Source organism: Struthio camelus, chromosome Z (genome assembly GCF_040807025.1).
Source record: "Struthio camelus isolate bStrCam1 chromosome Z, bStrCam1.hap1, whole genome shotgun sequence".
In the NCBI taxonomy this organism is placed as follows: Eukaryota; Metazoa; Chordata; class Aves; order Struthioniformes; family Struthionidae; genus Struthio; species Struthio camelus.
The window spans coordinates 84,922,616-84,937,378 of NC_090982.1; the positions used below are offsets into that span (position 1 = coordinate 84,922,616).

Here is a 14,763-nt window from a genome sequence, read left to right on the forward strand (position 1 = left end):
TGTTTTAAGGTAGGTAGTTTGCTGGCAAGTAGGTAAATGCATTTTTGCACATAGACTGGCAAGTATCTTGCCTGGTTCAGCTGTCGTACAAAAAAAGTCTAGGTCACCGTGCGATGGATTTCAGGCCTAGCATCCTCGTCCTGAGATGCTCCTCCTAATTTCTCAATAATCCCCACCATTTCAGTGTAAGAAATCAATGGGCTTTTAGCCTTCCTTTACACTCATCTGTTAGGATATACTTCAGAAAGATACAAAGCTCTCGAAAATGAGTAATCATGATGGATTGCACTTGGAAAATGGCATGACAAGCATTGTTGGTACTTTAAAATATCCCTTCAAATGTAGGCAATGTCTGTGACATCATTTTTCTTCTTGTGTCCTTTGTCCTTTCAAATGGCATATTTTTCTTCTGACAGAAGATACATTCACTTCCTGTGTTATTGATCCTCCTGGCATCTGTCTCAGTAACTTCCTGGAAGTTTGCCTCCTGTCAGGAGAAGGGATGGGACAGTTTGCTTTGTGTCACAGCACAGTCCAAAAGGGTTTTGTGAACGTGCTGCAGCGTTTGCGTTGACATTGAATCTGTAGTATTTCACCCTTAGTTGAGTTTTGGCGGAATCCAGAAATGAAATAGGATTGTGGCTCTAGACAGCTCTAAGAGAAGTATTCCATGCAGTTATATCCTGAAATGACCTGAGGCTGGTGCGTGGGTCTTCTGAAGTTGTGTGAAGTATACGTGGTTTTTGTTCTCTTTTGGAAGAGCGTCCACTTGGGGCTTTTTTCCCCTCAGTTCTTAGCTGCATTAGGGTGAATTTATATTTTAAATTTGTAATAAAATTGTAAACGGTGAACTTTCACGTGAGAGCATTGATAACATGTACAAACAAAACTGATATTGTATCAGCAACCATCTTGGAAATAATCTTGCTGCTCAAGTAGCAAGATTATTATATAATCCAGCGTTCTACTTAATCATAAACTTCTGCTACCGCAGACACTACTAGTTACAACACTGATCGTAGACTACTTGTAACTCTAGGCAAATAATATAAATCCTGTACTTCATATACAAAGTGTAGAAAAAGCATGTATACCTTTTTAAATGTGGGGGTTTCAGAGTTCAGGGTAAAAGTGCTGGGTCAATGGATACTGTTAGCTATATTTATTTTGAAAGTCAAATGACACCTCACTGAAGAACAATAGATAATATGTTCTTATTGTTAGTCTGAGTCTCTTCATGTTTACAACAAAAGTAGATAAAACTTCTTTTTTGAAATGTCAGGCCCAGATTTTGTGTCAGCTTAATATTCTTTTTTTAATCTAGCCCTGATTATTTCAACAGTTTATATTTGTTTTCACCTGGCAAAACAAAAGAACCACTTAATTCTTATCAAGAGAATCAGTCCATTTTCTTTCATTACGGTTCAGTGATTTTTTTTTTTTTTCCCCTCAAAGCCTTATTTAAAGAACTACAAATGGAGCAACAAAAAAGAGAAGAAGGATGTTTAATCTCTGATAACAATTTAGGAGTTCCCAGAATCCTCTGATGGATCATTTTCTTCTATCCCATTATTCTCAGGGTACTCTGATAGGATTTAGACAGAAAGATTTACATATAAAGACAGGATTATGTGCCTGTGGTCTTTATCTCTCCTTTGTAAACCCTTCAGAACCTGAGAGGATTCAGGGACCCTCCGCCAACCCTGAGCCGTTTCCCAGCGTATATCCCTTTTTGTCCTAGAAGTTCTGGAACGTGGGTATTGTTACTTATCTTTTGTGTCAGTGGCCCTTAATGCCTTTTTCTGTTAGTTTTCTTTTAATCTGTTCTGTCACTTCTCTCTCCAACAGGTGCTATTCGAGCTTGCCCGGTACCATGCTCCTTCCACAATTTTCTTGGATGAGCTGGAGTCAGTTATGAGTCAAAGAGGCGCTGCTACTGGGTAACCGATGAGACCTCTTCCTATGGCTTTAGGGGAATCGCTGTCCCCTTGTTACTGCATCTTTTCAATAGTGGGTTTGTTCAGCTGCTGATGAATGTTTAATCATGCAGTATACCTGTTAGAAACAGAACTTAGCTAAACTAGAGCCTGAAGCCGCTCTGTAAACTTGTGTTAAGAGCATGATCGGGCCCCTGAAAGACCTGTCTCTTTTAGGTTGTATTGACAGTATAATTATTTCGAGTGATAACGGTAATTTTCATGACTTTTTATGAAGCAGTTTTTCTTTTGTCCTGTTGTCAGCCATAGGAGCCTCGCAATGCGTTATTGTCAGAAAGCCTTTCAGCTCTCCAAGTGCTGCTTCATAGCAGCACTGCATACGCTGTGGGGACTTAAGGAGAGAGAGCTGTGGTGGTTCTTTCATTCACAGTAGATGAGATCAGTAGAGAAGAAAGCATGTAAGCCAAGTTACATGAAGGTTAGCAAGGGACTGTGGAAATAATGGATCCAACAAGATTGTGAGCAGGAGAGAGGTGCAAGACTATATAACCAACGGTGTTGTATTTTAAAATAATATATTTGAAGTGAAAGTAAAGGCAGCGAGGAGAAACGATAGATGGCTTGTTAGAGGCAAGTAAGAAGTAGATGATTTTTGTGATGCTTTGGACAGGCCTAGGCATAGCAGGGGGAGATGTGCAGCGGAATCACATTTTCATTAATGGGACAAATTCAGATGGCATTGTCAGGACTTGCAGGAATGGAAGGATATTTTTGCTATCCTTGGTGCAGACAGTTTCCAGTGTACAAAACCGACTGGAAAGGTTGGGCAAGGGAGAGAAACAGGAGAAATATAAAGAAATTGTTATACCCATTAGGAGCTCATAACAGTGAAGTTTATGTAATTGTAAATTAAATGCTCACAAAGATAAATAAATAGAATATGCCATATAGTGAAGCTACAACTGGTGGTTGTAAAGGTCCCCGTGGAGCAGGGCCGGAATTCTTAGCACTTTGCAGGAGAAAGTTCTTAAGTTCCTTTCTTTTTTCTTGGGGAAGGATCCTCTGGGTGTTGTTTCAAGGAGAGCTCTGCCCTATTTTCCAGTTTGTTTCAGTACTGCATATTTTTCTGTCTGCTTCTGATAAAACATTTCGTGATGTATCGAATGCAGCAGGAGGTGTATCTTCTTGTGACCACTTAAAATTCACTCGCAGAAAAGCGCCAGTAGTTGCCCTGAATAGGTAGATGTCTTAATTGTTTAATGCCAACTGTTAACATTATAAAAATTCTCCTACATAGATCAGTCAGAGCTCTTTTCCAGTAAACATCAACTCTGCATAAAGATTAATATGAAGAAAAAAATGAAACTAAATGTATATTTTCTTTGGATTCAGTAATAGTGACCTCTGCTCACTTTAATGCACTGGAATAGTCTATTTAAGTAATCATTAGAAAGCTTGATTTTAATGCTTAGATGTTAGCTAATGGAGCTTAATCATGCTTTGAACCGGGACAAAACTGTGACAAGGGCTCAGTTGCTGTGAATGACACTGTATAAATAAAGATGATTACTTTAATGCACTGAGCAAATAATATTTCTCTGCATCTTGGTAGTGGTGAACATGAAGGAAGTCGGCGGATGAAAACAGAATTACTGGTGCAGATGGATGGCTTGGCCCGATCTGATGATCTTGTATTTGTTTTAGCAGCTTCCAATCTGCCATGGTAAGAGATCCAGAGAGTACATTTTGAATACATTTGCTTGAGCTTCTAAGCACAGATAAAGATTTTATTTAGAATTTTGCAGAAAAAGCCTTGATATTTGGTTAAAGCATTTAAAGATTAATTTGGAGCTTTTACTTTTAAACTCTACAATTCTTGCTATTTGTGCCACAGGACAGTAATCCATAGCAAATTCAACAGATGCTGGTGCTACTAGCTGCTAATATTTAAAATGGAATACTTTACTTCATAGCCAAGTTGTTTACTATGTTTAAGCTAAGAAGGGTTTCAGCCTGGAACTGTAAGGTGCTTAAAACATCCATTGCTTAGAAGGATACTCCATAAATAGGAAGGATGGATTTTTATTGGTATCAAACATGACTTTTAGAAGAGAGAGACAACATTTTTCAGTTTCTTCAACATAATTTAGAATACAAGAATAAGTGGTTTATAATGGGTGCTAAAAAACTTCATGTCAGGTCTCAAAATGGGCAGGATGGGTATCGAGAACAAGACAGTCAGTGCCATTTTGCTGCTGCACAACACCTTGCTGAACCCCCCTGCTGAGGATGGTGAGCGATTCTGGTCACCCTGTCTGAAGAAGGGTGCAGTGGAGATAGAGAAGGTACGGAGGACAGCTAAAGGCAGCTGCCTCGTGAGGAGAGACTAAAAAGATGGGGACCCTTCAGTTTGGAAGGAAGCGGGTTATGTTTAGGTTAACAGAACACAAAATCAGTGAGGAAGCCAAACACCGAATTGTTGTTTTCCAGATTCCACAATACTAGAAGTAAGGGGCATTCACTGAAACTAGCCGAAGATCAGTTTAAATTGAAAAGTAAATATTTGAGCTTCTAGACTTGCCAGCCTTGGGAAGTTGTGGAGACAGGGCAGTATCAGCAGTTCAGAGAGGGATTAGGCAAATTCCTGGACAGCAGTCCAAAAAAGGATGCTGGGAGGACTAACCAGGGATGTAATGTTTGTAGCATAACAATTGTGGATGCTGGGGAAGTAAAACAAATGGCAGAAAATGTCCCGTTCATGTTCTCTTTGAATAGCCTCTCCTTTTGCCACTGTCAGAGACAGCATGTTGGTCTGGCTGGACGACTCTTCTGACCTGGCGTGGTATTTCTTTTCTTTCATACAAGCCATCTTCAAATGTCTGCAAATACGAGATGGAGAAAATAATGGCCTTTGGGCAAGCAGAGTTGTTCTCAGCCGTCTTTGATTTGTACACCACTTACAATTTCCAGGGTAGGAGCCAGTACCTATACGGGGAATTGAAGCATACTGATAATGGGCTTGTCTTTGCAGTTAACTGTCATAGACCTGGAGCTAGTCTGTGGACTCCTGGCTGCCCCTAGATTCTGCCTGCCCCTGGACTATGGATCCATGTAACATCTTTTCTCTACAGAGAAAACTCTGAAAGCAGAGAGGGGGAACATCAGCAAAGCAATTGGTGGAAATCCTCTGTTAATGAGGAACAGTCTTGGGGGCAGATGTCGGCAAGAAAGAGCCAGGTGGTTTGTCCACCATTCTCCTTCCCCTCCTTGGAGTACAACTGAAAGAGAGAATTACAGTGTGTCTGCTGCAGTGGGAATTTGGGGCAGTCTCTCTGAATGGCTAATGTTTTGCAGTCTGCTGCTCATCACAGCATTGAGGTCTTTACTTCCATGGCCTTGAAGGCCTTCAGACCTAAGTGGGTCAAATCACCTCTCCAATGTAGGAGAGGTTGAGCTAGGTGTCTGAAAAGAAGACAACAGTCATGTTTCTAGGGAACTTTGAACCATGGTTTGGGAAACGTTTGGTGGAGCCAAATGGAAGCTCTTGTCTCAGCTCAGCAGCTGTTCACAGGAGTGACCTTGTGTGAGCCGTGGCTCAGCAGCCTTTCAAGTGGCAATACTTGAAATCTGACTGGAGGGCTTGTTTGTTCATGTTACGCTCACCCAGCTCTGCAATGCAAGAACTACAGAGCGGTGGCATCCGAAAGTGATTGGGAACGAGCAAGGACTCTGTACCCACAAAACTATAGGCTTTGTTTCTGGCTTGTTTTCCTTGATTAGTGTTTCTTTGGCTGATTCTCATGAGGATGCTGTAGGGAGATGTGTTGGAAAAGCCTCTCCATGACCGGAGAGCTCTGGGCTCTGATTGGCAGGCTCTCGCTGGTCTTAGGAAGTGTCTCCAAGTCTGAATGACATGGAGCATGTATCCACAGCTGCTTGCTTTTGAGTATTTGTGAAAAAGCCTCAATCTGCAAATGCATGCACATATAAAAAATATATTTTTTATATATATAAAAAATAATATACAAATGCATTTCTCAGTTGTTACATGCTGCTTAATGTTCTCTCACAAAGTCTGTGGCAATACTGTGTTACTCTCCCCAGCTGATCCCCTTTCTGGCAGGCCTGGCTGAAAGGCCAAGGGAACAGGCAAAGAGAATTAAACATTGGAAGTGATTTTGAGACCTCAGAATTGAGATGAAAAGGTAACGTTTTCCATCAAACCCATGTGGCCTATGAGCTTGGCCCATTTCAAAACGTGCTGTGGGCACTGAGACCCCTGAGTCCTTATAGAGACGCAGGAGGACGTGGGTTCCCAAGTCACCTTGGCTCCTGTGGTACGGCACCTCCTGCAGCATGAACAAAGGGGTTTCTTACCTCGGTGCAGCATCTTTCATAAGCACTGGAGGGTGTTCACATCCTATAATTTTGGCACCTAAAGTAAAAGACAGGTTTCCCCTGCTGTGAGACAGTCAACAGAGAAAGAACAGAGACAGCAATTCGGAGTAATTCAGAGTACCCCAGGGATTGCTACTGGGGCCAGTACTGTTTCGCATCCTCAGCGATGACCTGGCTGATGGGACAGAGTGCACCTTCAGCAGCTTTGAGGGTGATACAAAACTGGGAGGAGTGGTTTATAGACCAGATGGTTGTGCTGCCGTTTAGAAGCAACCTGGAGAAATGGGCCAACAGGAAACTACTAAAGTTCGAGAAAGGGAAATGCCAAGTCCTGAACCTGGAGAGGAATAACCCCAGGCACCAGTACAGCACCAGGGGGCTGACTGGCTGGAAAGCAGCTTTGCAGAGAAGGACCTGTGTGTCCTGGTGGACAACAAGTTGACCGTGAGCTGTCAATGCATCTTTGCGGCAAAAAAGACCAACAGCATCCTGTTTCCTCGTAGAAGCCTCTCTTTACCTCTATGTTTTTGATGTCTGAAGCTCTTTCCTAAAGCAAAAGCCTATGTTTCCCATACAGTCAATGGAGAATGCTTCGGGAAGCCATCAGGCAGACATCGTATCTGCTGAAATTCAAAGGCCAAAGTAGCAACATATTCAAAGGCTTTCATCTGCCTCTCTTCATGACCTATGGAGGGCTTTTCAGGCTCTTTAACTAGGAGAATGACTGTGTGGGCACCTAAAATTTATGTACAAGTTAGGTGCATGAGTTAGGCCGACTCCTACCCTGTCCTAACAGCAGAAGTACAAAACCATCGCTGGCTTTTATAGCTGTAATAGCAGAATATGCGTGTCAGTTTGGGGGATTTATGCCTTGGACAATCTCATGAATTTAAATCAGTGCAAAATCTACCCTATTTTGTGTTATATTATCTGCGTGAAAGGAACTGAGGAGAATATGCTTTAATTACGCTCCAGTTGCGTAAGAAAATACTGAAAAATAAATAGCTACCCTGTCTGTGAACAGTTAACCCTGAAGGAGAATTAATATATTAATAACCCATTATTTTCTTTATGGTTCATTAGTAATACGCTAGAAAATATTTATGTTATTATAGCATCGTTACCCTTTTATAAAGAGAAACTCTAAGCAATGCATTGCACTTTTTCGTGGTCTCTTGCTTAAATTATCTTCAGAGTAGCTAAGCTCCACAAGTAATGCTGCAACATGACAGTACTAAAAAGGATCAGATGTCTTTAGAGATTCCATGTCTCTCCACTCTTGCATAATGGTTTGAAAGGAAAAATTGGGTATTCCAAACCCACCAAGGCAGCAGCTGGCCTGAAGGTCACAGTCTAGCTGGTGCTTGATCTAGGGATCTTGGAGATGTGTTAATGCAAGTATGAGGCTGACGTTCCTCCGAATGCTTCTGCAGAAAAAGAGATCTCTGAACGTGTCTTCATGTTATGCGTCTGTCTTATGCAGCTGATAAACTTTTCATGGAAAATCATGCTGAAATTACAGAATACGGTTTTGAATGTCTTATACAGTTGATTTTGAATCATTCTGCAATTCCGAAGTGTGCTAATTTCTGCGAATTTGCCTGCTTGAAACATCAAAAAAAATGACACCACTTTTCTAAGGTAGATGCAAAATGACAAGACTTCTATTTTAGAGAAACTGCTCCCACAGGAAGCTGGCAATTGTGTTGGGACGAGGGTGGGAGCTGAGCTGTTGTCAGAGTCCAGCTCTCACTTTTGGAAGTCTTATACTTGAGGGCTTAGACTTTCTTTCTGGAATTTCTCAACATTTTTCATGGGGGTGGTTGGATTTCGCCCTCTCCTAAGCTAGTCCAACCTATGAGTGTCATGACTAGATTGCTGGGCAGAACTGTGCCTAGCACAGAGAATGATGCTCTAAAAATGCAGATGAGTATATACTTAGACACGTATTTTAGGGGGAATGGAAAGCCAATGAAATGCATAAGCATCTTGCATCCTCATTGAGGCTCACAGCCTTGAGGAATTTGGGAATGCCTGCCTCTAGAGATGTCAGTGGGGTTTGAACCCCCACCTGATGATCTCAAGTATATGTTTGCTGTTTATTTTCATGTGTATTAGACTACATTGAGACCTACTGTAAGATCCTGGACTTCAGCTGAGTAGGGATATTTTATTGTATTTTATTTTAGATATGTACATATATAAAATAAATCATATATATGTATCATTAAGTTTACGAAATACCTAATACCTAGCTGACTGCTCTGAAGGTTGCGGCTTCACAGCACAACCCTGTGTTCTTTCAAACATTTGGTATTAAGCTAGATTTTAAGAGATTTGTTTAACTTGGATATTTATCGATCATAAAAAAAAAAAAAAAACAAGAGTGACAAGCTGCTTTTAGATGAACGAAAAGAAGCCTAAACAAAGCTCTTTATGCTGTCCTAAGCTGCACTGCAACTATTGATTTTCCTTTCCACCCAGTCCTTGCTGCCCAGGCTAGCTTCCTGCTGCTCAGCAGCAAGGCACTTTTTATTGGCAAATTACTTGTTGAAATGATTCAACATAATTAAATAAATGTCTCAGTACATTTAACTTTACTCCCATTGCAGTGCTGCTTTCTTCTGCCTCCCCACCCGTCGGGTGGGTGAAGCTTTGTTGCAGGCTGATTTAACTCTTTGCTTCAGTCAGAGCTAAGTCCTGTTGGAGCTGCGAGTGGATGAACAAGATGGGTTCAGGGTGAGCTGGGCTGCAAAATCCAAACCAGATCTTCTGCTAGTGAACCCTGTCCTTCGCTCTCAGCAGCGTAAGCCTCCCCGCTGCGTACGGTGGAGGAGAGCGAGGAAGGAGAGCGCAATGGTGTGCAAAAGCCCTGGAGGAACAGGAGAGGACGTGGAGTGGAAGCCTTGTCATGTGGGGTCTCCAGGCTGTCCTTGCATGGGAGGACAGGTGCAGGGAAGAGATGAGGAGCTCACTCTTTCTTGGTGCCTCTTCAAAGCGCTGCAGTGATCGTCATACTAGGCAGAGATTAATTTTGGACCCATCTTCTCTTGTTGCTGTGTCTGGGCTCATCTTTGGAATTGTTGTGGCATGTCTCAATTTCTGCCTGAGACATTAGTTACCATTCTTTATTCTGGATATCAAAATCGCTGTCTTGTCTTCATGAAGTTTGGTGGTGACAACATGGCATGATGTCCTGTGATGTCATCCTGGAAGAGCTCTGAAAAGATCCTCTTTTATAGGTCCTGTACAGCTTTATGTGTTCTTTTCGTGAGTTGTTACTTTAGAGGATATTTTTGTTGGCTCAGTCCTTATTCTGTTCTGGATATTGTTGTCATTTAACCTTGCATTTGGTCACTAACAAAACAATTGCAGCAAACAACCTAAACACTCTTAGGCTAACAAAAGTATTATGTCTTTATTTTCCTCCTTAGCCAACAAGTAGGGTCACTGTAACCTTTCTGAATAGAGTAACTTCTATGTATCAGCATACTTATTTACAGAACAAGAATACTTCTTAGCCCTCAATTTCCCTGCTTGCATTTCTGCAAAACTGAAACCCTGTAGCAAGATGAGCAGCTGGAAATACTGCCTGTAAGCCCGATGCCTCTTGGGCAGCGCACTCCTGCAGCGTTAATAGAGGAGGGGGGACAGATATGGTTCTCCGTCCTTCCTGTGCTGGACGCTGCCTGAGAGGCATGGCACTGAGCGTTGCACAGTGTAGCCTCAACGTGAAGGCTCAAGCCCCAGGACTGCTCAGTGCACATCTCTTAAGCAGCCTAAAACTATCCGTGCGCTAACAGCCACTGATGAGCAAATCCTAGTATTTACTTCTGAGTAACAGAAGCTCACGCATGCTGAGGGCTGTGCAGAAAAGCTACGTAGGCACTTACCTGTGGATTTGGGAGCCTGTTTTGGGTTTCTTTATCGTGTTCTATGTCAGTAGAAAATGTTTGCTGATAAAAAAAAAAAATAAATAAGGGCAAGTCACCAGAAGTGGCAGAAGTCAGCTCTCTTGGTGTGCTACAGATCTGTCCTGAGTTGGCAGTTGGAGCTCCCTGTAAACGGAAGAGGAGTTTCTTACAGATAGAAGGTTTTAGTCCTCGCAGGCTGCAGAATTTTACTTTGATGGCAGCATTGCCATCGGGGAAAACGCATTTCTTACATGTTCATTTTCCTGACACAAGGATTTCACCCAAGGAATCAGGAAAGGTTGAGTCAGGTTTATTTAAGTGAACCTTCAGTCCCAAACTCCTGGCACAAGCCTCCAACAGCTGGCTATTCCTGCTCAGTTGACAAGGGTGGAAACGGTCCCCCTCTTTCACCTGTCTTAGGGTTCCTGTTTTTCTCTGTCTGCACATGACACGTTTTAGTGAGTTTCCCCTTTATGAGAGTTTCTCTGCGGGTATGAGGACTGAACTCTTATTTTAAACTGAAATAACAGATCTAAGACTGAATGGGGCCAGTAGAGAAAGACTGGTACAGCCCTCGAGGCGGTAATAGCTCAGAGCAGCTCCCAGAAGGCACTGGAGACTTAAGAGTGAGAAAATATATTGTAGCAGCTATTTCTTCTTGAAAATGGTATGGATGACTGAGGTACTTGTAGATGATTTCCATTGCACAAGTAACAAGAGAGGAACTGGAGTAGGAATTGGTATTCAGTTGTTCGGTTTTGTTGCCATTAGATAGAAACAACAACTGCAAAGCACTTTGGAGAAAAGTAGATTAAAATGAATAGTTGGGATGCACGTTTGAGAGTTGCTGGCATGCAAGGCGTACCAGGATTCCTGAAATTTGACTGACTCTGTAGCACTAGCAGGAAGTTGTGAAATGTATTAAGAGAGGAAGAGAGAGAAATGATCATTTTTAATTCAGGCTTCCTTTATGCAGCACAAGCAAGTGAAAACAGGCCCTTTATATTTTATAGTATATTTATATACTTTTTTTAGGCAGAACACCTTTATCAGCGCTGATGTTGTCAGACATTTCGGCACTGGCACGTTTTTGCAGCCTCTCCATCTTTCACACAATCGTTTTTATAGGATACTTCCCTTTGTGGCTGTATATTTTATTAGTAGTATTATTTCAGGAGCTGTCTCAGATCGAGATCCTGTGCTGCCACGTGCTGTACAAACACAACACAAATGTGGCCCCACATCCGAGACCTTCAGTCTCTACTTTATAGCTACTAAACGTCCCTTACAAAGCAACAATTAATCAATCATCACAGCGTCCAAGACAGATGATTTCTAGTGTCTCCTCAATAGCAAAGGGAGAAATTGAAAGGTTATTACTGAAAGGGGACATGCCACAAGTGAGTACAAGAGCCAGGGAAGCTGACTAAAACTTCTGTCTGTTACGGTTAAGCCTCATTGTCACAAGCCAGAGTATCGCTAACATGGTGAACAGGAATACACAGGATAATTAATCCTTTCTTTTCAAAACTAGGTTGACACAGTTACAGGTGGGGTTGCAAAATGTCGGTCGCTGCAGCAAGGAGCTTGCTGTCGAAGTCACGTCTCCAGGAAGCGATGGGCTGAGATGTTTCCTCTCCTTCGTTGCTTGCAGGGAGTTAGATTCTGCCATGCTGCGGCGCCTGGAGAAGAGGATTTTGGTCGACCTCCCCAGCAAAGAGGCACGGCAGGCAATGATTCAGCACTGGCTGCCCCCGCTGAGCAACAGCGGAGGAGTAGAGCTGCGAACAGATCTGGACTACGGCTTATTGGGCCAGGTGAGGCAGGACTGAAGCAGGTACAAGTCCCTACTGACCCCTCAGGTGCATGCGGTCTTCAGAGGGGGAGCTGTAGGTGAGGGTGACGTACACCAGCGGTGGGAGCATGTCGTGGTAGGAGAGGTGTGAGGCAGAGAGAGTTGGGACCGCACCTCTCTCCATTCAGCAATTGCTATGTACAGAGCTGGGAGGAAGGACCGTAGCTCAGCTGGAGGCTCCAGCCAAAGGGAGACCAGGGAGACACGGTGCCGAGCGTTTTGCAGGCACGTACCTGGCCATGGAAACCGCTGGTTTCACACAGCTTTGCTTGCGAGATGGTATGTTCTGATCCCCTCTGCTGGGCCAACTTTTCAGCCTTAAATACAAGGAGATTTACAGCAGTAGTATATACTACCACTCTTCGTCCCATCAGGCTGGGCGCGCTCCCAGTTCACTGGGGTAACGTACTGTTAATCGCGTAGGGAAAGTTTGTGACAGCTCCAGTGCTGCAGGAGAAAAGAGCGCTTCAGCGATGAAGAGATTCACTTGGATATCAGGCTCCAGAGACTTTCTTCAAACCCTAAATTTAGCCTTTGTCACATCCTAAACTCTTTAAAAATAACTTACAACTAACAAGGGCCAGTTGACCCTTTTTCATTTCTGTTCACAGAGACAATGCTGCTCAGATTTTGTTTCATAAATTTTAGAAAAGAAATGCTTATTTTATAAACAGGCAAGTTGGGAAACAGACACAGGTGAGTTTTATTCTACCTGTGGAAAAGTGCCTTAAGAAAACGTCTGATGTTTTGCTTGCTATTACAAGGTACCGTGAGCATTCAAACCAAGAACGAGCAATGTGATGGTTGACGTGTGTGTGTCTGTGTATATATATATACATATGTGTGTGTGTGTATACATTCATGTGTATGCATGTGTGTATTTCAGAAAGGAATGGAATTTACAAACATATATATAAAGACACAGAAAAATACATATGCTTTTGAATTCCATTCCTGTCTCATTTGTAAGCCTGTGAGCTGTAATGTATCACTCTGATCTTGTCTTAGGAAACAGATGGCTACTCTGGCTCAGACATTAAACTGGTGTGCAAGGAAGCAGCTATGAGGCCAGTGAGAAAAATTTTCAACGCTCTTGAAAATTATCAGCCAGGTACCACAGCTCTCATTAGAGAATCCTATATGGGAAATGTTGATCCACTACTGTAACACTAGAAATTATGTTAACCCCAGCAGGTGGAGCTCTGTTATCTGCTTAGAACAGTTTTAAACTCTACGTTTCTCAAGAAAAAAAAAAAAAAAATCCATGTAAGCCAACAGTTCTGAAAACTAGGCCTTTTTTTTAAACTGGCAGTCTCTGTGCACAAATACAAATTTTTCTCTTTCTCACTAGGTCAGTGCTGTTGTTTTTGTAGATGAAGTATGTTGCATTGTGCATACACTTAAAAGAATGTTTTTCAGTAGTAATTACAGTATTTCAAGATTTTTCTTCTCTTTAGGTAACAGTAACTTACCCGTGATCCGACTGGACACGATCACAACAGCAGATTTCCTGGATGTGATCGCCCACACCAAGCCATCAGCAAAGAACCTGAGCCAGAAGTACACGGCCTGGCAGAGAGAATTTGAGTCAGTTTGAAAAGACAAACATCAAAAACTTCAAAGACTTTTGCCATCCAAAATGGCATTTTCATTGCCTCCAAAGGATTTGAATGGTGACAGAGAAGGAAGTGCTGCTGTTTTCAGGAAGGTGAATGCAATGAGAAATGTGAGGGGGAAATCTATACTTTCAGAATTGTAAAGGGGGGAATTTTTTTTTTTTTTGAAAATGGCTAGTTTAAATTACCATTCTAAAATATTCTTCGTGGAAGTAATGTAATGGCAGAATGGCAGCTGCTATATAATGGATACTCCACCATTAATTTTATGATAAAGACTTATAAACTGATTGTTTTTCAGTCTTTATTCATTACAGCTGTTTTCAGGTTTGGGGGGAGGACTGGAGCAGAAAACTTGTCAAGAAGTTAGATGTTCAGCCTAATTCTTCTGCTCTGAGACTCACTTAAGCATCACAATCAGTGTAGCTTTACCAGCAGAGACCTGCGTAGTTCTTAAAGAAACATGACTATTTTCAATGAAAGAATAAATTCAGGACCTTATTCGTGTCTTGTAAATTTGGTTGCTGCTGTTTTGATCTGAGATAAAAGCCTTAATGTGCTATATCTATTACTCGCCAGTTGGTTTTGGGCATTCCCAAAGTGGAAATAGCAAGCTATCAGAGAAATTTGATAATATTGTGGAAAATTGGCCTAATCTATGCTAATCAGCTAGAAACTGGCTGGATGGTTATTCACTAGTTTACAGCCAGCCATAAAAGGTAAACAGCAAGTCCTTGTAGTGCAGTGGTAAATAAGAGCCAATTTGGAGACCTTTCTACTCATAAACAAACATGGCGAAGTAACCAGTTAGAAGGACTGCCATGCGTCCTTTGAGCAATGTTTTTTATTAGACTCCATATGCTAGAACAAAAAGAGACTGAGCATCCCACACTTTCAGAAGTCTTTGTGGGATATTTCTTCACAGGAGTTTCCCATACATCCATCACCTCCTTGACCCAACTCTGAAGGGAGGCCAAAGGCCTCCCTTATGCATCACGAGCAGAGAACAACCCAGCTTCAGCATTGCTGGCATAAGCACTAGA

The 14,763-nt window shown here is 42.2% G+C and overlaps 1 protein-coding gene and 1 long non-coding RNA gene across 5 annotated transcripts in view; one reads left to right on the forward strand and one right to left on the reverse strand.

The window, feature by feature from the left end:
- The window catches only part of LOC138060839 (katanin p60 ATPase-containing subunit A-like 2), a 33,338-nt gene extending 19,117 nt beyond the window's left edge, over positions 1–14,221 (forward strand). For all 4 annotated transcript variants that reach the window (XM_068928631.1, XM_068928632.1, XM_068928635.1 and 1 more), the window contains exons 12-16: positions 1,849–1,940; positions 3,550–3,660; positions 11,904–12,066; positions 13,113–13,215; positions 13,562–14,221. In XM_068928631.1, coding sequence (XP_068784732.1) covers positions 1,849–1,940; positions 3,550–3,660; positions 11,904–12,066; positions 13,113–13,215; positions 13,562–13,701 — 609 coding nt within the window. In that variant the 3' untranslated portion in view covers positions 13,702–14,221. The remainder of the gene's footprint in view (positions 1–1,848; positions 1,941–3,549; positions 3,661–11,903; positions 12,067–13,112; positions 13,216–13,561) is intronic.
- Positions 4,680–10,286, reverse strand: LOC138064762 (uncharacterized). Its single transcript, XR_011138018.1, has 3 exons — positions 10,229–10,286; positions 6,315–6,372; positions 4,680–4,816 (listed from the first exon to the last, which is right to left on the reverse strand). It is a non-coding gene; the product is annotated as an uncharacterized lncRNA (long non-coding RNA).
- Positions 14,222–14,763: the final 542 nt, after the last annotated feature.